We start from the raw sequence: 25,000 nt of genomic DNA, 5'->3' as shown, positions 1-25,000 counted from the left end.
AGCAACTTTCAGTAACCAAAGCCAAGAATTGGAAGACATAGACAGAGCTGGGAATAAAGTGGTGCCAAAGTAAAAAAGGGGTATAAGCAAGTGGATTACAAGAGCTATGTTTTGCCCTGCAGGCAGGAGATTTCAGACAGTGACTTGAAGACAAGGATGTAGCCAAAAAAACAAAGGGAGGATCAGAACCAAGAGAGCAACTTTCAGTAACCAAAGCCAAGAATTGGGAGACATAGACAAAGTCATAAGCAGTTATCAAAATCCACAGAAACAAAACAAATAAAATTGTCAGAGTCTCATGATGGGCTTAAGTAATCAATAATACTCCACTATAATGCTGACTGCGATTTTCAAAGGGAGACCTCCACTCAGATGTACCCCACACCAAACTGATGGTCATCATTGACTGGGCCTCAAAGACACTAAGAAGGACAAGAAAGGGTCAAGTGAAAAAAAAAGTTTAGGAAACACTACCCTAAACTTTTAATCAAGTTTTACTAGTTTTGTATGTAAATCTAGTGTCTCTGGATTACTCCTAGGAATTGCAGTAAAGGTTAGACTAGGATAAGAATTTGTCTAACGTCACAGTAGGATATAAAAATATTTATAAAAACATCCACTTGTACTCCCTGCTAGACACAAGAGTTCATTTTTGAGAATGAATGACTTTATGATAGCAATTCAAGCTGTACAGTAATACTCTGATGTTTTGTTGTTTCTTAGGAAATCATGGTGATGCTTTGTAGTTTTGTGGTACTAACACTACAGCTTCACCACAAAGAGGATAATAATAATAATAGTTATAACAATAATATTAAAAGAAAAAGAAGGAAAATATAATAAGGTAGGATATTCTGCTAAGCTGCACATTAATTGTTAACACTTGCAAAAACATCATAAATAATACTGTAACAAGCGCCTGGATTGAAAGCCCAAGACAAACACAGCCCAAGTGAGATTGAAGCCCAATAACAGGCGAGTTTATTTAACAATGAATAATCCACACCAATACTTTCAGAAAAATCATCTTCCCAATGTTGCATTAATGGGATCAACCATCTTTTATTAACAGCTATGCTGAAATTAGCCATAGCTTAGTGTCACATTCACTCTTCCAGTATACCGTAGTGTGCCATGTCTCTCTCCATGATCCTTCCCCCATTACCTTTTGCAAGGCTCTATTTAACCAATGCTCCTGAAGCCTGCGATTGGCTTCTTGAACCTTCTTATAAACTATAATGGCAGTATTCCAGGGGTTCATAGAATGTAAAGCTCAGTGTAATTGTGTGACATTTCACTGTCAATCACCCATCCAGTCCTACTTCTTTTCAGAGTAATATGCTGGCTATATAATACAGTTTACATCCATGAACACCTGTGTGTTGATACTGTGATATCACTTTCGATTCACATATGCATACTCATCCACATTTGAGGCAACAAACTTTATATGCATGCCAAATAGTATGAATGCAACTTGCTTTAACATTAAATCTCTTGGACTGGTGGGGAAATGTAGAAATCTGAGAATTAACTCACATGTTATAAGGGCATTCGAAAACTGGTGCAAAGTTTGAGAAATAGTTGTGACATACCCAAATCATTGCTAAGCTGCATTTTATATGTAACATTACCAACACTTTCATTTTTGCAAACAGTACATGATTTTGCCTTGTAGATGGAGTGATCACGTAACGTACACGATTTGTCACAAATTTTATTCCATCTCTGTCAAATCGATATCTTTTTATGAATTGTCCAGTGTTTCCAAAACATTCCACCCTTCCTGGGATGTGGTTGCTGATCTCTGCCATAATGCCATTTTCTGCCAGCTCTTAGTAAGGTAGGACAGTAGGGATGCTCTGATCAGGTTTTTTAAAGTCCAATACCGATTTCATATTGCTTGATCGGCCTATTCCAATACCAATTCTAATTTTTTTTCTTTAACCCTTTAAAAAAACATTTTTAACTAAGTTCCTGCATCACTAGACACATAGAAGCCTTATGTTCTATATTAATGTGTTAACCTTTCGTATTTTTATAATTAAACTACAAAACACAGATGTTAACGGTTTATTTTTTATTAATAAAAAGAAATTATAATAATAATTCATTACATTTATATAGCTTCTGTAGGCTTATTGTTTTGTGACCATAAAATACAATAATAAATAAAATTTCCTTAAAATACACACTTTAACTAATAAAATATTGACAAAAATATGTATCAATAATACATATGGCATAAAAGAAAATAAAATGCTTATTATAATGATACGCTGTCATATTGTTTATTTTTTTCTGTAATGTACTTATCTGAAACAAGGCTTAATTTAAAAAAAAAAAAAATTATATATATATTTATATATATTCTTAAATGATCAATTGATTGATAGTGGCATCTAAACACTGCTTACATGTTAACATACGTGTACTTATAGGTTTTAATCTTTTTAATTATTGATTGCACTATAGACTTTTTCCTGTTAAAATATGTATTTACTATATTGATAAAGGTGTACTTTTTGTCTTCAGTATATCAACTAGATATTCGTAATTCTTGAGGTGTAATTATAAATATGGATTACCATTTTAATTATGTAGTACTTGTTTCTTACCAAAACGTATGCTGTATGACACACAGCAACAAATAATAAACAGTACAAAATATAAAAAACAACTGCAAATGTGTCAAATGTTCATAAGTTGTTTATCAATAAGATACAAGACTAACATGCTTAGGTTTATAATTAAGATTCATTTTGCTGTTAAGCTAACAAGCCTATTGTTTACTAAGTGTAAACAAGAAGTTTTTCTTACCGTTTGTCACATTTTACAGGACAACTTCTCTGATTCCTTTCTCTTAGTTTATTACTCCACTTTATTAACGAAAAGACAAAGCTCTCGCCAAAACAAGCCTCCACTGATGCTCTTTGTTTTCACTGTAGGGAGTTTGCCTCCCCATAAAGCAGCACTGTAACTAAACTACCGTAAAGTTTGAGAAAGCAGGGGCTGAAATGATCAGCTTTTCTGATTGGCCAATTTACTGATCACCAATCAAGACTTTTTTAGTGAAAACTAAACCCACCAGCATGTGCTACGCACAAGCCACTTCACGTCTCCGGCACTCACGTATGTGGACTTCACTTTCACCAAACAACAAATCTTTTAATTCTCACGGATAGGGTAAAGAAGTGTTTCTTCCCAATGAAGAGGCCTAATGGTAACACAAATTAGACAATCTACAAGTCTGTGACTTAAAGTTTAAAGCCAAACAATAACTACATACTTCTGTCATATCACCTATGTCCATATATTCTATCTCTTTTTGCTGTTCCGTTATATCACGGAGTAATAATTTCTGTTTGTTGGTGCTAATGTGATCTTTACTATCATTTTTTTGAGACTTTCCAATTTTAGTACTTTCATAATCTCTAACCCGTTCTGCATGTGTATCGCGCCAACATTTTTGAACCTGGTTACGACGTTCTACTTGGTCTTCTACTCTTTGTCTTTTATTTCCGACCCTGCTTGGAGCTGACAGTGCAGGAACTGCATCTGACAATAGCAGTCACATGAATGAGAAGTGATTGGACCATGGGCATGGTTGTAAATGTTTGAGAGGAGGGCAGGACTTGTCAAAATCTCTTGGCAGAAAGTCTCATCTCGTGGGACCTGAAATCATCTCAGAGAAAGTCTCGTCCCAGGATTTCCTTTTATAATAGAGAGATATGGACATTTATATCTGCAACCATTTCGATCGAAACATCCCTATAAAGGACAGCTCACAAGCCCTCACTCCGATTTTTAAGACACTTTTCCTATTCTGAGACATTTAATAAATACGAGCTGTATATACCCGGCGTTGCCCGGGGCAGAAGTAACCTAATCGGTCAAACACTTACATATATACCAAAGTAAACCTAATCGGTGAAACAGCTTCATATATACAGAAGCGAACCTAATTGGTCAAACAGTTATGCATGTGCAGAATGATTTTACAAACATTATGCGTGTTAACAATCATTAAAAAGAAAAGATTGAGGAACTGTTCTTCTATATGTGATGAAGCCACTAATAAGACAGATTTTTTTCAGGACCCAGCTGTTTCATAACTAAACTACTGCCACCCCAAAGTAATGCCTAATAGTGGTTTTTGGGGTAGCTGTGGAATAAAAAGGGTGTTTTTTAGTCAGTAAGAATCTGACAGTACCCTTCAGTACGGGCTGAAGGGTGCCTATGTAAGGTTTTACATCCTTCCCGTATGGAAAAAAAAACATACTAAACTTTTTTTTCATCATTACAGATAATCTCAGTCAAATCGAAGTACGCATTCTCAATTTATTTTTATCTAATTTTTACTTTTTCACAAAGCCATCCCATGCCAATTTGTATGAATAAACTTTTGCTAGAGAGTTAGCAAAAGTTTATTCATGCACATATTTTAATACGGATAATCTATCTCTAATCAAGGTTCTCATTTTCATTCTAATTTAAAATAATAATAGATACTCATTTTTTTCTTCTGTTTTAGAAAAACCAATCTATGCCACCTACGTCTTCGTCAAGTCAGCTTCATCCAGCTTCATCACATATAGAAGAAGAGTTCCTCAATCTTTTCTTTTTAATGATTGTTAACACGCATTATCTTTGTAAAATTATTCTGCACATGCATAACTGTTTGACCAATTAGGTTCGCTTCTGTATATATGAAGCTGTTTCATCGATTAGGTTTGCTTTTGTATTTATGTAACTGTTTGACCAATTAGGTTTGCTTATGTATATAGATTAGCTGTTTGTCCGATTAGGTTCGCTTCTGTATATATGAAGCTGTTTATCCGATTAGGTTCGCTTTTTTTATATATGTAACTGTTTGACCGATTAGGTTTACTTTGGTATATATGTAAGTGTTTGACCGATTAGGTTACTTCTGCCCCGGGCAACGCCGGGTATATACAGCTCGTATATATATATAGCAAAATACCCGCGCTTCGCAGCGGAGAAGTAGTGTGTTAAAGAGGTTATGAAAAAAAAAGGAAACATTTTAAAAATAACGTAACATGATTGTCAATGTAATTGTGTTGTCATTGTTATAACTGTTGCTGTCTTTTATATATATATATATATTATATATATAATATACACACACACATAAACATTTATATACATATACATATATATACATATCTACATATACACATGTACATATATATATACACACACATACATAAACACACACATAAGACTTACTGAGTGAAACGGGCTTTCATTGACAATCATGTTACGTTATTTTTAAAATGTTTCCTTTTTTTTTTCATAACCTCTTTAACACACTACTTCTCCGCTGCGAAGCGCGGGTATTTTGCTAGTATATTATATATATATATATATATATATATTTATTTATATAAACATATATATATATATATATATATATATATATATATATATATATATATACATATACACACATACATGCAGTTTTAATAACACAGAAATCAATATAAACATTAACATCATTATCATATGAGAATATGAAGTAATATATAAGAAGCACATTTCATATAAATATAAATTATTAAACAGTAAAATCTTCTTCTGTAATTTGGTACCGTGGCAATTTGTGTGTCTGTCCAGGATTTTAAATGACCTGTAGCTCGCAAACCGTTGCACCTATACACTTGAAATGTGGTACACATATAGTACGTCACGTCTACTATCCGCTTTATGGGTGATGATTGTTTTAGTCTTTTTATCTTTATTTTATTTTATTGTACAATCAAGTCCTATCTGCGCACAGCAGGGCAGCCGTGGGCGGATGCGTATGGTGTATTCACTCGATGTTATCGTGCATTGCGCTGTCAGTGGTATTTTGATAAAAGAATTTGAACAACATATAAGAAGCGTATAAATTATTAAACAGTAAAACATTAACATTTAAGAAGTAAAGTTACATTAAGTACTACTGCTGTGCCTTCGGGTATACCTCATTTTTTGTTTGCCCATTACATGCTTAAATGTATACATTTTTTGGTGCACCTACCCGAGAACACGCGACATATAACCGAGCGTGGGAGAAGCATGGATTTTAAACACACGTTGAGTTGATGTGCTGGTCTCCGTCGTGAAATAACTGGTAATGTTTGACTAAAATCTACAGCGAGTAAAACGACATTAGCTCCTATTTTTTTTTTTACGATCTCTGAGATGTTGCTTTTTTCGGTTCAAGGCTTCATAAGCTCTTTTATGTTGTATGGTGTACTTATCCCAAACCATCATCTTTGAATGTTGCAAGACTTTCGCCGTGTATGTAGATCGGGGTAATTACATTCATTGCATTCCTAGTCTGAATCACAATGTGATTGTATGGGTGGTTACCTGGCACTGTAGGGTTGCCACCCGTCCTTTAAAATACAGAATCGTGCCGCGTTTGAGAATGAAATTGCGCGTCCCGTTTTGAATCAATACTGGACGGGATTTATCCCGTATTTTTTTTATCATTTTTTTTTTTAAAGCAGCGTCTCATGCAAATCATCCCACACGCATTTTATGAAGATGCCTCCTTTCCTACTTTTGATTGGGTAATACTTGATGTCATCGTTAGTTTGATTGGTGTTTTTAACTGTCCAGTGAGTAGGGCGTGTCTTTCAACCGTAAGCAGATTTTTTGCACTGGTATCACTGACCTCGACGACGGCGACGTTATACGTCAAAAATAAATTACGATAAATGACGATTTTAGCGATACTTTATTACGACGGCGGCTACATAGACACGATCAAATAAAAACAAAAAAATCAAATAATCATTCTACATTTTCAAAACGTCGAAAAAACGACGGAATGAAAAAAAGGCCCACCCGACAACCCACCCATTCCATTTTTATATATATAGATTGGCACAGATCTTTTTTAAAATAATTTTTAAATACATATACAACTTAGTTTTCAGTTTTCTGCATTGTCTGCACAATCATAAATATTAAACATTGGGCTCTATGTTTTTAAAAATCACATTTACAGTTTTGATATCAATGCACAAGTTATGTATTTGCATACCAGTCACTATAAAGATGCTGCCTTGCAAAAATGAATTTAAAAAAACATTCTGAATAAAAGCATACCATTATAAAAAAAAAAGAGAACCTTTGCTTAATTATGACTGAAAACACTTTCAAAATAAACATTGATATAAACCTTAAATGCAGACAAATGTTAACCATATCTAGGCAAAGCATTAAAGACAAAATTGTATGAAGTTAAACAAAAACTAGTAGACAATGGATTCAGTAGGAGAGAATGGAAAAGATTCAGATTAAGTGATACAAAAGGCAATATTTGATTCCCATTCTCTATCAGTCACAGTTACATTATAACAGAGCAATTCACGAAAGCAAATATCATGCAATACCTCTGTCTATCTCTAAATATAAGACTAAAAGTGTACTTCACTTAGTCATGTTTGCTGGGATCAATAAAAAGGTAACATGTTGACATGTTAAATTACCCAACTGCTAAATTTACCCAAGAGAAGACAGGAGAGTCCCATTATTGTCCATTACAAATAAGGTTATGATACATACAAGGAAGAATCCCAGCCAGTTCCAAAGCAGTTTTAAGATTTTTAACCAGTTTTCTCAGGATTGTGTTTAACCTCAGTTATACAGATGGGCAAAAACCTTGACTCAATGTATACTCTACAGTACATTAGGAAATATAGACATGTTATTAATAATAAGGCCCCCAAGCTGAACAAGAAGGGGAAAAACTCTATAGTGTGAAGTGTGAAATACACAAAATAAATAAATACTACAGCAGCAGTGGAATAAAACTCAATGCAGGCTATCAGGCTTTTAGTTATGATTAGGACCTTCACTTTAAACATTATCAGCATTCACATTACACAGTAAGTGACCAACATACATTAGGTATTGTCACACATGCATGTCAGAGGATCACCATTCACGCTCATCAGAGAAAAGCATTGCCACCTCAGGACATGAAAAGTCACTGCTGTCGACGATATTTCCACCCTTTTCACCCACAGACCAGAGAAACTGCCCAGTGAGGGAAACTGACTCTGCCCCTTCCAGTCTAGAGACTATAAAGCTGAGATGCTCCCGACAGAGGACATCTCATTGCAGGATGAGCAGACCACCAGACGAAGCTCTGACCTAACCAGTGTGACCTAAACTTTGAAATACTGTGCAGTCATTTTCCAGGTGATATTGCCTTACCATTTCTGTTTTGCGCCAATAAGTGCCTGCATTTTTTAACTTATTACTTAATGAAAGGGGCAACCCGGTTAGCGCCCCAACATTTATTTGGTGGATGCGTGTGTTCCCTTGGTTGACGACAATTAATTGACAGTTAACCAATACACCTGTCCCTTCTTGTTACTTTGAAATAGCAATGGCAGAAAGGTTCTTCAACAAATCACACCAAGGAAATTACTTTCTCTGAGGTTTCACCCAGCAGTTGTAGGAAACTGTACACATTTTGATTGGATTCCAACATACAATTTCATTATATGTGGTATTTTAAATCTATGTCATTAATGTTTACTGTTTAAAGCAAATAATAGCTTGAAACTGAAGAGAACGATGAGACAAGTTGATTCATCCTAGTCAAGGGAAAGTGGAGGAAAGGAAGGAATGAATGAAGTTACAGGACGACTTTACGTAATGACTAATTGAATGCTACATAGAAGCTTAAGCATCTTAAAAAGGCTACCACAGCTGTTTTGATCGTGCCATTTTTTTAGCTGTCATAAGAACTTTAGTAGCTATCTGTGCTTTAATGCTTTATGCTTAGGGATGGGAAGCGAAAACCGGTTCTTGTTAAGAACCGGTTCCCACTGTTTCAATTCCTTGGAATTGTTTGCCATTTTTGCAAACAATTCCCCTATCAATTCCAGTCGCATCGAATGACATCACCGCGTTGCGTAGCGTCATTTACCCAGCAGGAAACATGGCGCCTAAGCGGCACAAATGCTCAAAAGTTTGGTTATACTTTACGAGAAAGGATGACAACAGGGCAACTTGCAATACTTGCAAAGTAGATATTTCATCAAAGGGAGGAAACACTACGAATATGCAAAAGCATTTGCACACAAAACACGCGATAACCTTAAATGAACGTTGTGTTTTTGATCCGCTCCGGACTAGTGAATCTCAACCCAGCAGCAGCGGTAACGTTTGCAGGTCCTCTCCCGTTACTACGGCAGGTAACTAATCAACTAACATTGCATATTATGTTAGCGCGATTTGCCTTATTGCAAAACCTGCTATTACTGTGCATTGCATTTAGATGACCATGACGAGAGAGACAGACAGAGTCTGGCTGTCTCAGATGCTGGCAGTTCTCGCTGCAGTCTACTGGTAGCTTCTCCTTTCACAGAGGCGGGGAAAAGTAAAATGACACAGGCCAGGATAGACGAATGTCACCGAGCAGTGACTAAGTTTGTGGTAAAAGGCTTGCACCCATTTGCCACAGTAGATGCCCCCGATTTTCGGTAAGTGAATGTGTTTAATTGTAGGCTAAGTCAGGGAATGTCAAATTTGCGTGTTCTCCTCTTACCAGATGTTTCATCCGTTTCCATTTCTGAGCTGAAACATGTGTTGAAGGCAGCCGTCACTGCAGATGGATGGGCAAGTTTTAGTCAAGATCATTACCTCACAGTAACGCTGCATTATGTCAGGAATGGCCAGGCTCAAGAAAAAGTCCTCAAAACCAACCCAGTGTACCAGGGACAGCTGTAGCAGAGGAGACTGATGAGATCTTGGAGGAGTATGGTATCAAAGACAAGCTTGTGGCAGCCACTGTTGATAATGCGGCCAACATGGATGTATCTGTCAAAATAGTTGAAGGTTGCAGAATTGCACTATGCACAGTTCCATTGGACTTGAGTTGATTGTATTTGTTGCTGGCTGATGTAGTTTTATTTTTGAGTGCTCAGCTCATATATACTTTTAAAAAGGAGAGTGTAAATGTTACTGGACATTCTTGTGTAATTGCCACAGAATAATTTATGTTATACTTTGTTATTGCTACAGAAGAATATTTATTTTATTATTATTTTACATTTACACATTTTTTTCTGGGGACCCCGTGGCACCCCATCGAGGAGCCGTAGGCTGTGGATCTCTTAAGATCTCACTGTTGGGTTTGTAAGGTCATGCTACTCCTAAATTTCTATCTTGTTCAAAGATAACATATAAAACAAAGTTCTAAGCTAATCGACCTGTGTGTTCTCCTTTTTTAAAAATAAGAATCGATAGGAGAATCGATAAAGAATAGAATTGTTAAACAGAATCGAAAATGGAATCGGAATCGTGAAAATCTTATCAATTCCCATCCCTATTTATGCTATAATAAAACTTTGCAGTTTCCTTCTAGTCTCTGTTAAATAACAATAACAAGGAACTGCTACCTGATCCATTACAATATGTTATTAAATAATTGCATTTTTCATCTTTGAAATATGAAGAATTAGTACCCCAGTTTACATGAGAGACAGGCCTGATATTATATGTTTTAGCCACTGACTGCACACTGTAGCAATAAGCAACAAAATACACTGGTTTAAAGACTGGATAAAGTATCTTAATGGATTTCAGCAATTTTGCGTCTTTGACAAACATAATCTTTGTTATGAATGGAGACAGATGTGGCTTCACTGAACTTTAGGATTACATAGTACAATTGGTACTGTCACTACAATGTTCGATACAATATTACAGGATGCTTAGAAGGAGGTGTGTTGTTACATGATAACTTATAAGGATGTCATCTTTATATTAACAACAATAACTGGGCATTTGTTGATGAGTGGCCAGACTGTGATTTTCACTCATTATAAGGAAATATGGCATCCCCTGTGATATATCCACAGAAAATTGTTACAGCATGTTTATCTGTAGTCTGGTTGCTGCTCTGTAGCAGACCTCTCAGTGCATCTCTCCGTGTTTTGTACCTGCTTTTTGTTCTTAAATCGTGTAAAATTGTTTTCTTTTTATTTTCTTTTTCTTTTTACTAGTTTGCAAGTAGTTCTTTTTAAAAAATGCTTAACAACATTTGCAAATGTTTCTTATTTTTGATCGTTATCGCCTTTGAAATCCAACGGGACACTAACACACTACCTGCGCAGGAAATCCCAGGTGTGTGGCCGGCGCTGTTCATTTACAGCCGGGATGCGTTGCTATCTATGAGACCAGCTACCAGTTACTCCCCGTGTATTACTAATATACCGGACGAATTAAAATCTTTGAAACCCAGAAAGCGAGGAAAAAGAGGTGGACTATGAGTACGTCTGAGACGGAGAAGTTTTAAAACACCTTTGCCAACCATCATCATGAGCAACGCACAGTCCTTGCGAAATAAACTGGACGAGCTGAGAGCATTTGCGCAATACCTCCAAGAGTACCGTGAAAGCTGTCTGATGTGCTTTACGGAGACCTGGTTTAAGAATACAGACTCAGATACAGCAGTCGAAGTAGATGGATTTGTTTGTGTACGGCAAGACAGAAATCCAGCTTCTGGTAAGCAGATGGGTGGTGGGGTCTGCCTTTACATTAACAAAAGGTGGTGCAGGAATATCACTGAAAAAGAGCGCATCTGCACGCCAAATATTGAATTACTCACCATCGGACTTCACCCATACTATCTACCACGGGAGTTTAATCAATTATTTGTGACAGTCGTTTACATTCCACCACATGCTGATGTGAGAACTGCAGCTGAATCAATTCTTGAAACTGCTCATAAACTAGAAACCAAATCACCTGGTTCTTTCAAACTTGTGATGGGTGATTTTAATTTATGCAGTCTGGAGTCAGTATTACCAAATTACCATCAATATGTGAATATTAACACTAGAGGGGACAAAACTCTGGACAAGTGCTATGGAAATGTCCCTAATGCCTACATATAGCATCACAGAGCAGCCCTGGGTGCGTCTGACCACGTCGTTGTTCATCTTCTCCTGAAGTACAAACAGAAACTGAAACAAGAAAAACCAGCCATACAAACAACACAAAACTGGTGCAAGGAAAGTGTAGAGGAACTGCAGGAATGCTTCTCCAGTACAAATTGGGATCTGCTGACATCTTCACAGTCACTGAATGAGGCCACCTATACTGTCAGTGAATATATTCAATTCTGTGAGTCTATGATCATTAAGAAAAAATCTGTCAAGGTGTATCCAAACAGTAAGCCATGGATCACTAAAGAGGTTAAAGCATTACTATTGCAAAAGCAACATGCACATCAAGAAAATAAGTTAGAAGATAAGCAAATTTTACAGCAAAGGATTAACAGGTTAACTAAACAAAATAAAAAGATGTATGGGGAAAAAAATCAAGAGGTGGTTCAATGATAACAATCCAAAGCAGGTCTGGAAGGGACTAAAAACAATTACAGGACTGGGCCCTAAAAAGAATGTGGATTTTCCAGCTGACAAAGACCACAAGCTTTTGGCAGATGAACTGAATAACCTTTTTGCCAGATTTGAAACAAGTGATTTCAGCACCCAAAATACAGAAATAAAGGAAATGCTTTATAAAAACACCAGGTATTCTGCTGTGATTGAGTTCAGTTTAACTGAAGTGGAAAAAGGCTTGCGGCAGGCCAAAACAAACAGTGCAGTGGGACCAGACGGCATATCAGGTCGGCTCTTAAAGTCTTGCTCTAAGCAGCTCTCCCCAGTTTTTCATTTGCTTTTTAACTGGTCTCTGACCTGTGGTATTGTACCTAATCTGTGGAAACAATCAATCATTACCCCTGCATCTAAGGTTTCTAGGCCAAGCTGTTTAAATGACTATAGACCAGTGGCACTTACATCTATTCCAATGAAATTCTTTGAACACTTGGTGAAAAACATTTTAATGACAGAGGCAAAGTCTTTTCAAGACAACAATCAATTTGCTTATTGTGCAAACAGAAGTGTGGAAGATGCTCTGCTTGTTATCTTACATCAAACCTATACCTTTCTTGATCAGCCTGGTTCATATGTTGGAGCACTATTTTTGGATTTTTCTTCAGCATTCAATACTACACAGCCTCATATACTCATTGGGAAATTAAACAGTATGAATGTAAACCCATTTATCACACTATGGATTCAGAACTTTCTTTTAAATCGTTCACAGACAGTTAAAGTTCAGGACACTTTTTCAATAGCCATTCATTCAAACACAGGAAGTCCACAGGGGTGTGTCTTATCACCATTACGGTTTACTCTGTACACAAGTGACCTGAGACAGAACAATGACCACTGCTCCATTATTAAGTATGCGGATGACACCATGATCATAGTGGCTTTCATCCTTCCCAGATATGCATCCTATCTTAATCAAGTGGACTGTATGGTAAACTGGTGCAATAAAAACTTTCTCACTCTGAATGTAAAAAAGACCAAAGAAATGATATTTGATTTTAAGAGACAGAAATCTGTATGTTCACCTATTGTAGTTCTGGGAGAGGAGGTAGAAATAGTGAATGAATATAAATACTTAGGAACTTACCTAGATAACAATCTTAACTGGAATAAAAATACAAAAAAATTATTTTCTAAATGCAACCAGCACTTATTTCTCCTCCATAAACTCAAACTATTTAAAGTAGACAAGGACCTCATGTTGTCCTTCTCTCGCAGTATGATCCAGTCTGTGATCACTTTCAGTTTCATTGCCTGGTTTAATAGTCTGACAAACCAAAACTCAAAAAAGCTCCAGCAGATTACGAAGTATGCAGCTAAAGTTATTGGGGCTGATGTAGATGATTTGACTACTGTGTGTCAGACGGCAATGCTAAAGAAACTGGAAATCATCTCAACTGATAACAGACATCCATTACATGTAGAACTAAACTTCAGTAAATCAGGAAGGATAGTTGCTTTGAAAACCCACACAAATCGCTCCAGAAACTCCTTTCTTCCTAGTGCCATACGACTTTTCAATAAGAAATATCAGAGATAATGTTTAAGGTTTTGATATATATCCCGTTTCCTTTTTTATTTTGGTGTAAATATGTTTTATCTAACTGCCTTACCTTAACCTTTCTTATTTCTATTTGTCTATTTTATTTCATTCTGTCTGTTACCTGTTATTAGATGCAACTGAGAAGGCAAATTTCATGTTTTCTTGTGTAAACAAGACTAAATAAAGAAACCTAAACATATCTTTTGATCATATCTACTATTATTATATATTGCTACATTTTGTTTCTATTCCCTAAATTGATGTTCACATAGTTCTAGTATTAGTTTATCAATTATCATAACAAAAATTGTAATCAATTTGAATGTGAAAGATGGAGAGATATTTGCTTACTTTGCATTGTTTTATATTTTTATTTCCTTTATATTTATAAATCCATGTTAAGATGTGCTAATTCTGTAGTAGGATGACTGATGTATTAGCACTATAATAATGGACCATAATTAACTAAAAAATCCGGACAAAGCAGTATAAACGCTCTGCTGGGCCCTTGAGCAAGGCCCTTAGCCTGTAATTGCTCCAGGGGCGCTGTACAATGGCTGACCCTGCGCTCTGACCCCAAGGGGTATGCGAAAACTACCAAATTTCTAATACAAGAAATTGTATAAGACGAAATAAAGAACAAAAACAAAAAAACGTGAAGAACTTTATTACCTTTTTAAGCACTTCTAACACTTCAATAGAGCTCTTCTCTTCCTAGACCTTAAATGAGGCGTTATAAAATATTTCAGCATTAACCAGTAAGACTTTTCACATTAACAATCTTATCGGTGATAGCAAAATAGACTCTCTTACACTAAGTGAAACATGGCTCAATAGTGATAGCGTGGCAGTGTTAATTGAAGCAGCACCTCCAAATTACAATTTTGTGCATTTGGTTTGCAGAAGTAAAAATTGTGACAGTGTAACAAGTATTGTCTCAAGCAGTTTAAACTGTAAAAATGTAAGTTTTGGTACTTTTGTGTCTTTCTAGTATCCTGTGGTAGTTAATTAAGGAGTGTCTCAGTCTCATGTATTGACCATTTACAGACCTCCAAAATATAATCCATCTTTTATCAAAGTTTGAATTTCTTCATTTTTCAACATTAAATAAGAAACCCTTGTCTTTTTGCCATATTTACTAAATCAAAGAAGCCAAATATGTTTTGTTTGATTTACTTTCTAAATTTGCTCAAACAAGGAACCTAGTTACAAATTATGGAGGTGCTGCACAAAATGAATAAACATTTATGGTAAAGTTTTAAATAGTTAAAATTATTTTTTTAAAACCTTTTTCTCTGCATGCTGCTTTAAAATAAAGGATAGGCCATTACATTTACTCAGATGAACTTGGTGCAGGCACAAGCAACAAGAAAGAATGGTCATGAAAATACACATTAATAATAATAATACATTTTATTTATACAAGGCGCCTTTCAGAGAACTCAAGGACACCGAACAAACAATAAATAAATAAAAGACACAATTATAAACAAAACATCAGAAAATCTAAAAATTAAAACCAGACAAAACCACTGTAATCATAAAGAAAAAGAAAAAGCCATTTTAAACAGATGCGTTTTAAGATCAAATTGTGCTGTGTATTTTAAATTCAGCCACATGATCCCTTTGGCCTGCAAAATTATGGGACAAGCAGTTAAACAGGGTGTAGTATTGTGACCATCATCGTTATGGGAATAAAGTATAAACACGACACAAGCAGAGCTCTGGAAGGGGCAGCAGCAGCAATACTTCCCCTCAACATTAGTCTGCTGCCAACACCATTCCTATAAAGGGATACATGGAGGTTTACTGGACCAAGCATGTTCTGCAAAAGTTGATAATGCTGTCAACATTGTTTGATAATCAGTACATAATGCAAGGTTTTAAATCCTCAGTTGCTAAATTTCACTTTGACAACAATGAATCATTATAAATAAGTAACTGATAAATATATTCAACTTAGATACTTACCAATAGTACCATTTTTTGGTATTGTTGTTTTAATTCTTGTAAATTGCTAGAAGAGCTGGCATCCAAAATCTTATACCAATCCTTGCTAAAAATATTTTCAGGTGTCATCCTGCACAATGCACTTTGCCTTCAAATTGTCTTTCACATCTAGATAAAATAATAAATGTCAACAAAAAAATAAATACCTTTTCAAGTCTGTAAATTAAATTTAAAAATTAGTATTTAATTATTTATCACAAAATATTCAGCAAAGCTGACAGATGGAAACACTGAAGAACTACCTTACAACCAGACAACTGTAAGTAAAAAAGAAAACAAAATTGGACAAATTGCTACTTAAATTCAGATTACTTCTAACAGTAAATTATGGGCACCAGTTTTGCAGAAACGGTCGAATTCAGGACTAGAACATGCCAGCATCAAATGTACATAATCTGGGTACTTACATGGGTTTTCTTAGTGTACCTCCTACAGTACAAAGACAATGCTTTGGATTTCTTAATGCACAGTATACCTTCATTTCGCGTGTCATTACGTTTTCTGGCTGTGTTCTGCCATGTAACTTACAACAACCCTGAACTGGTAAGGTGAGCTAAGAAAGTTGGTGGACTGATGGATTCACCTTATACCAAGTGGGTGAATAAAGGCTCAATAATAAGGACTGACTTTATTATTATTATTATTATTCTACAGTTCTTCCGTGTAAATATGATCACTGAGTGATTGACAGCAAGCATTACATAATAAGGATTTATAACAAAAGAAACCAAACAGTATACGTGAATTTTACGGTACTTCACCTGCTTTAAAAATTCAGTTAATCCAGTTCATGAATCGAGGCGTGCTGGAGCCTATTCTAGCAGCAATGAGCTTATATCGATAGTCAAACTAACATTAATTATCGCTGCATACACGAACAAAACGCAACTGACAAAATATTAAATGTAAAAGCATTGAAAATTTAATAATGTCATGATATGATATCAACACTTATCAATACAACATCACTCTATATGTAAGACATCTTTTAAAACAACCCCTAAATACATATACCGTACCTCGTTTTGTAAGTGAGCTTCTGTTACCTCTCAGCAGCACCGAAAATGTGTTTCACTGTGTATCATTTTAATGTGTCCCTAAGAAACACGAGCCGGTGGGAAACAGTACTTACGTATTCTCGCTCCCTGCACTTGCATCATGTTTCATACGTTATTAAAAACATTCTGTCACACTTGTAAACATTCAGAATAATTTAAGTACAAATATATAATTTCCATTTGATGCAGTAAAAGATAATAATATTAAAACGTAATATCCCCATAACTAAAATATTTATTTAACTTTTACAAGAAAATGAATATATTTGCGATTTTAGGAATTACTTGTGTGAATCGTCCTGTCAGAAAAAATAAACAAAAATATTTTTAAATTCAAAAACATTTGGTATGAGTCATTTTTTAACTTTAAGATTCTGTCTTAAAGCGGAACAGTAGCACAAATGTCAATATTCCCGGAAGGAACTATTTTTGGTTGGAGAGACGCCGTCTCCGTGGAAACCACTGAACAACTGTCTCCCCGTGAAAGAGAGCTTCAGTAATCTGGTAAATTTCTTACTGTTTATTATTTTTTTTATTTAAATGAAGTTTTCCTAAAAATAGATTAAAGTTAAATGAATATAATGTTAATGTTTTTTTTCTGCAGCGGGGTTTATTGGATAATTATTTTTTAAGAAAAGGAAATAAATCTGAACATTTTCAGTACTTTTCCCTCTATCTTTTCACACACACAGATAAGTCTGCTGTTTTTATGTCTGTATTTGCACTTGTTGAAATCTTTTTCTTACTTCTGATTTAAAGATAGATCTTTAGATTGCAGTATTAACTCTGTCTCTCTCAAATACACACACACGCACACACACACATACTGTCACTAATGCAATTAGGACATACACATTTCACTTTCTGTGTTCGTCTTATTCATATATTCAGAGGAAAAATGGTTGAACATTTCTAAATAAGGGTATTCTATAAAAAAAACATTTAGAGTCTTGAACATGTATTGTTTGCATTTCAAATTATCTAAACAAGTAAAGCAGTCACATAATATATAATGTATATAAATACAAAGTAAAATAAATGTCATTATCCAGTTGTTGCTACTGTATATTTTTTCAATCCATGTGATGTGAATTGACTGTTCCAATATACCTAGAAAAATAAAACAGTTAAAAAAAACAAACTTACATGCACACTGTCTGACAGCCTAATTAGTGGCACTTGACTTTTTCACACTGTTCATTGCTTAGGGTTTGGCACTATACACAATATAAAGACCATGTTTTTCCAGTACAGTTGGTTATGGATCAATAAGTCAGAGAGTGGCAAGACCAAAAATTTAATTGGCTTTGAATGATGAATGGGAAGAAGCACCAGACCATCTCTATCTATCTATCTATCTATCCTGCAGGACAGTATCAGCACAGTATCCTGCTGAAATTATCATAGACCATGGTGTTGTGGATCCTCTGAGAATGGACAGCCAACAGAAAAACAGCTAGCCAATAGCAGTCCTACAGTCAGAAAAAGATCTTTAATAAGAGTTCCTAATGAAGTTTGACATGCCTTGTACAGAATAATACTCAGACACCTAATAGATGAATGCAACAATCATGCTGAAAAATACATCAGAATGTTCCAGATGAAGTATGACAGTTGACTTCCCAACTAAATCCCATACCTCTCAATGAAAGACACAAAGATTTGACTGCAGTTGGCTAGGAAGCGCAAACCTTGTAAACTAGACAATTCTTCAAACATCACCTAGTTCTTTCTTATTCATGTTGATGCAAAAATATGTATATGGTGAAAACCTGAATATTCCATAGGGTTATCTTGGAAGGAGGATCACGGCCTGATGAAGCAAACAGGACATAATCATCTGCAAAAAGCAGTGACCCAATCCTGAGCCCACCAAACCGGACCCCCTCAATGCCCTGGCTGTGCCTAGAAATTCTGTCCATAAAAGTTATGAACAGAATCGGTGACAAAGGGCAGCCTTGGCGGAGTCCAACTCTTACTGGAAACGGGTTCGACTTACTGCCGGCAGTGCGGACCAAGCTCTGACATCGGTTGTACAGGGACCAAACAGCCCTTATCAGGGGGTCCGGTACCCCATACTCTTAGAGCACCCCCCACAGGATTCCCCGAGGGACACGGTCGAATGACTTTTCCAAGTCCACAAAACACATGTAGACTGGTTGGGTAAACTCCCATGCACCTTCCAGGACCCTGCTAAGGGTGTAGAGCTGGTCAACTGTTCCACGACCAGGACGAAAACCACACTGTTCCTCATGAATCCGAGGTTCGACTATCTGATGGACCCTCCTCTCTAGGACCCCCGGATAGACTTTTCCAGGGAGGCTGAGGAGTGTGATCCCTCTGTATTTGGAACACACCCTCCAGTCCCCCTTTTTAAAGAGGAGGACCACCACCCCAGTCTGCCAATCCAGAGGCACTGTACCTGATGTCCATGTGATGTTGCAGAGGCATGTCAACCAAGACAGTCCTACAACATCCAGAGCCTTGAGGAACTCCAGGCATATCTCATCCATCCCCGGGCCCTGCCACCAAGGAGTTTTTTGACAACCTCGGTGACCTCAGTCCCAGAGATGGGGGAACCCACCTCCGAGTCCCCAGGCTCTGCTTCCTCATTGGAAGGCATGATAATGGAATTGAGGAGGTCTTCAAAGTACTCCCCCCACCGACCCACAACGTCCCGAGTCAAGGTCAGCAGCGCACCATCCCCACCATATACAGTGTTGACACTGCACTGCTTCCCCCTCCTAAGACGCCGGATGGTAGACCAGAATCTCCTCGAAGCCGTCTGAAAGTTGTTCTCCATGGCCTCCCCAAACTCCCCCCACACCCGAGTTTTTGCCTCAGCAACCACCAAAGCCGCATTACACTTGGCCTGCCGGTACCTATTAGCTGCCTCCAGAGTCCCACAAGACAAAAGGGTCCTGTAGGACTCCTTCTCCAGCTTGACGGCATCCCTTACCACCGGTGTCCACCAATGGGTTCGGGAATTGCCGCCACAACAGGCAACGACCACCTTACGGCCACAGCTCTGGTCAGCCGCCTCAACAATAAAGGCATGGAACATGGCCCATTTGGACTCAATGTCCCCCACTTCCCTCAGAATGTGGTCAAAGTTCTGCTGGAGGTGGGAGTTGAAGCTACTTCTGACAGGGGGCTCTGCCAGATGTTCCCAGCAGACCCTCACAATACGTTTGGGCCTACCAGGCCTGACCGGCATCCTCCCCCACCATCGAAGCCTACTCACCACCAGGTGGTGATCAGTTGACAGCTCCGCCCCTCTCTTCACCCGAGTGTCCAAGACATGTGGCCGCAAGTCCGACGACACGACCACAAAGCCAATCGTCGATCTGAGGCCTAGGGTGTCCTGGTGCCAAGTGCATATATGAACACCCCTATGCTTGAACATGGTGTTCGTTATGGACAATCTGTGACGAGCACAGAAGTCCAATAACAAAACACCGCTCGGGTTCAGATCAGGGGGGGGCATTCCTCCCAATCACGCCCTTCCAGGTCTCACTGTCATCGCCCACGTGAGCATTGAAGTCTCCCAGCAGAACGAGGGAGTCCCCAGAAGGTGTGTCCTCTAGCACCCCCTCCAGGGACTCCAAAAAGGGTGGGTACTCCAGACTGCTGTTCGGCGCATATGCACAAACAACAGTTAGGACCCATCCCCCCACCTGAAGGCAGAGGGAGGCTACCCTCTCGTCCACCGGGGTAAACCCCAATGAACAGGCTCCAAGTCAGGGGGCAATAAGTATGCCCACACCCACTTGGTGCCTCTCACTGGGCAACTCCAGAGTGGTAGAGAGTCCAGCCCCTCTCAAGGAGATTGGTTCCAGAGTCCAAGCTGTGCGTCGAGGTGAGCCCAACTATATCTAGCCGGAACCTCTCGACTTTGCGCACTAGCTCAGGCTCCTTCCCCTTCAGACAGGTGACATTAACTAAATGACACCCATTTCTTTATTCATTTTTTTACCAAATTCTTTTATGTAATCCATTCATTATCCAACCTGCTATATCCTAACACAGGGTAACGGGGGTCAGCCCACTGCAGAGCACACGTACACACACACCCACACTCCAAGCACACACTAGGGACAATTTAGGACTGCCAATGCACCTAACCAGCATGTCTTTGGATTGTGGGATGAAACCAGAGCACCCGGAGGAAACCCAATCAGACACAGGAAGAACATGCAAACTCTACACAGGGAGGACCCGGGAAACGAACCCAGGTCCCCTTACTGCAAGGCAGCAGTGCTACCACTGCCACCGTGCCGCCCTTTATGTAGTCTATATTCAATATTTTATGCACTTCGTAAATTAACTTACATGAAAAAATGTTGCATTTTCAAGCCTGCTTAATCCAGTTAAAGTGAGGTAACATCTATCCTGACAGTTTCTTGCACAAGTAGGAACCACCTCTGGACATGGTGCCAGCCCATCATAGGACCCACTTTTGCACATGCCAATAATCTCACTGGGCCAATTTACAATTGGCAATGAATTTCATACATGTTTATTTGTGATGTGGGAGGAAAGCTAGAATCATAGATAAATGGGCATATATTAGTTTTGACAGCTATGAGTAAATAGAGCTGCTAGCAACATAGTTTAGTGTAGAGGTCTGATGAAGTGAGACAGATGGTTGGAAGACATGAACTCACAATTGTACAGAAGAAAAAGGTTAATCAATTGTTCAATTGCCATGAAGAAAGTGAAACAAACTTAAGATAAAACTAGCAATTAAGGACTAAGGAAAAAGATAGTTGAAGGACTGTAAATAAGCCTTACAAGCAAGTGAGGTTCTGACATGCTATGATATTCTGGCTAAGGATCAGATACCTTTGTCACAAAACATTAGAATATTAGAACATATTTAACAGGAACAGGCCATGTAGCTCACCAAACTTTGTTAACCAACTCAAGCCTATTCACCTAATTTTTCCAGCATGACATGAAGTCAAACTTTGAAGGCCCTTTGAAGGTCCCTAAAGTATTTCTGTGTACCATAGTACTTAGTAGATTATTCTGTGTATCTACCATTCTCTGTGTGAAAAAAACTTCTAACCTTTGTGTGAAATTTATCCTTCACAAGTATTCATTGTTGTTGAAGAAATCATTTTAAAGTAACAGCTGGAATCCACTGCACTAATTCCCTTCATAGTTTAAAACATTTCAGTCATGTCACCTCTTAACCTCTGTTTGCTTAAACTGAAAAGGTTCAGCTCATTTTATGTTTATTAATAGTTCATACTTTGCAGTGGAATCAGCCTAGTCCATATTCTCTGGAGTTTCTCCAGGGCAGCTATGTCTTTTTTGTAGTATATAGACCAAATCGTCACATAATTCAAAATGACTAGCTGTCCAGTTGCCATGCAAATTATCCTACAGCACATGTGAGTATTGTTAATATCAGGCAAACACCATATTTGTCAATAAGAGTAGCTGTGCATAACAGCATAAAGGGATGCAATTGCTGAATAGTTTGTCAGATATATTCAATCAAGTATTGTACCAAAAAGGGAATGATCCATTGATCATGTGAAGTTGACTATACTTAATCTCCCAGAGTGTTCCAGACATGCTATATTGGAGCAAAGTCCTGGAGCTTGGTGAGCAATATGAGTTGAAAAATATTGCCATTATCATTAGTCTACCTTCTTTCCCCACAAGTAATCATAAATCACAATGACTAGTTCACTTGAATTGGGACTCTGCTCTATAAAATTGAACAAATGGTGTGGCTTTTCATTTTGATGACATCCATTATATAGCGCTGCAGTCTGCTGATACTCACAGGCTGCACTCTAAACATCCAGTGTTGCAGTAGGCAGTAATGCGTACCTGACTAATTTCTACAGAGCCATAAACAACAGTGTTTTAGCCATGACAATCTCTTATTAATGCCCCAACTCAGACAACCAGTATAGACAAACATCTACTAGTTCTGAACAGGGTAAAGCACACAACTAGAGATGAAATGTAGAATAATAATAATCAGTTAACATACCCTACAAAAATTAAACCGACTAAAGCCTCTGAAGGACCCCCTGACCTTTGAGCCCCTGGGATCAATGTGTAACTAACATGAGAGAAATAGATACAGCAGATATTATTTTCTGCAAATTAGGTACTTGCAAAAACTGTTAAAAGGATCATAAGGCAAATACAGATTGTCTGCACCATGCATTCCTTCCAAAATTACACATTTTATGTTTCAGTCCAGGCATCATACTTGTAAAATCAAACACTGTCCAATACCTAAAGGGTGTCATATTGTAATAACCTGTTTATGAAAAGCACTGTGTTGCTACATGTACAAAAAATGTTATTATTTAATAAATTATAGAATATAAATCATCATGTGTTAATTATCTGTTTATGAATGGTACCATGGCACATTGCTTTCAAAACCTTTGTTCCTGGCTATTTTGGTGGAGTTTTCAAGTTCTTACTTAGTTAATGGAGAGTTTCTTTAGGTAAACTTATTTCCTTTCTTATTTCAAAGAAATGCAAACGTGTTGATAGGCTGCACTAAATGTGTGCCTAACTAGTCCTTAATATTGTTAAAGTTGGCTCTGTCCTCCCATATCTCTTCAATGAAATAAACAGATTTGGAAAATAATGGATGTAAACATTTATATTCTGTTTAATTAAAAAGGTGTTTAATTATCATTCTGTTTGAATGTACTCTATATATCAAGTATCTCTTATTCGCAGTGTATAGGATAAGCCTCTGGACTAAACTGATTAGGCATTCCTCATAGTGTTAATGCTCTGTAAGTTTGATTTAATAAAAAAATGTGTCACACTGAAATAATTAAAGTTTAAAATTAAAATGTTCTATTCATGATTCAAGAAACAGTATGTTCTTTACTCAGTGGGCTTGGCTTGCGTTTTGTTAATCTTTATTCAGATACCCAATTTGTATCAGCCTGAGGTGTTAATTTGTAGGTTAAAATGTGTTAAGTAGGGGAGATGAAGTCTATTTAAGTCAATTAAGTAGTCTAATGAAGAAATTTCCAGGATTCACACTTTGAACTTTTGAAAATGATGGTTGTTACTCTTATTTTTTATTCAGTAATTACATAGAGCAGCACAATGTATTATCAGAATGCTTAATTCAGTAGTAATCTAGTATTTAAATTTAAAAAATTTGTTTGCATTTTTATTCAATCAAAATGGCCTTAATATTAGATGAAAGTATGGAAAGATACTATATTGCAGAAATATATAGACTTGACACAAAAACCAAATACTGTAACCCCAAATTGTAATAATCAGGTAAAAAAGTGAATGGATCAATAAACATTTGTATTAACACCATTTTATTGCTCCAATATTAGTATTATAATCAGCAATGCATCCAGAAGGTTTTTCAAAATATTTAACATTTTAACATTGATTACCATTAATCTTCATAACTGCCACCATGATACAGTAGACAATAGGGGTAGAGGAACATTTCTACTAAATGAAGCTTTTTTTATTTATGCAGTTTACTGCTTGAAAACATAATCATAGTAAATCTTCTTTCCAGTATGGGTCATAGTAAAAAACAACTGTAAGTTATCGTAAGTATAATACAGACCTGTTTGTCTATATACTAAATGGTAAGAGGTGTAATCCAATACTAAGTATGCCTACTTATGCTCAATCAGGCGTCAGATAGATAGATATAGATATAAATATATATATATATATGTATATATATACTGTATATATAACTATATATATATATATATATATATATATATATATATATATATATATATATGTATGTATGTATATATATATATATATATATATATATATATATATATATATATATATATATGTATATATATATATATATATATATGTATATATATTGTGCAGGTGGCCGGGTGTGGTCATCAGCCGCCTGCCTATTTAAGGAGCCGCCTCCCCTCATTAAGGACTGTAGTTGGGTG

General features: G+C 36.8%; 2 protein-coding genes across 2 annotated transcripts in view; one reads left to right on the top strand and one right to left on the bottom strand.

Annotated features, from left to right (window-relative positions):
- The window catches only part of dnajc24 (DnaJ (Hsp40) homolog, subfamily C, member 24), a 94,506-nt gene extending 77,410 nt beyond the window's left edge, over positions 1-17,096 (bottom strand). The window contains exons 1-2 of the mRNA XM_028793868.2: positions 17,007-17,096; positions 15,949-16,095 (exon numbers count right to left, since the gene is read on the bottom strand). Of these exons, the coding sequence (XP_028649701.1) occupies positions 15,949-16,056 (108 nt within the window). The 5' untranslated portion in view covers positions 16,057-16,095; positions 17,007-17,096. The remainder of the gene's footprint in view (positions 1-15,948; positions 16,096-17,006) is intronic.
- Positions 17,097-17,495: 399 nt separating this feature from the next.
- LOC114645277 (doublecortin domain-containing protein 1-like) overlaps positions 17,496-25,000 on the top strand; it is a 559,771-nt gene continuing 552,266 nt past the window's right edge. Inside the window, exon 1 of the mRNA XM_051922996.1 lies at positions 17,496-17,549. The gene's annotated coding sequence lies outside the window, so the exon portion shown is untranslated. The remainder of the gene's footprint in view (positions 17,550-25,000) is intronic.

The sequence above is a fragment of the Erpetoichthys calabaricus genome, chromosome 2 (assembly GCF_900747795.2).
Source record: "Erpetoichthys calabaricus chromosome 2, fErpCal1.3, whole genome shotgun sequence".
Taxonomy (NCBI): domain Eukaryota; kingdom Metazoa; phylum Chordata; class Cladistia; order Polypteriformes; family Polypteridae; genus Erpetoichthys; species Erpetoichthys calabaricus.
This window is presented reverse-complemented; position numbering and strand designations above follow the sequence as displayed.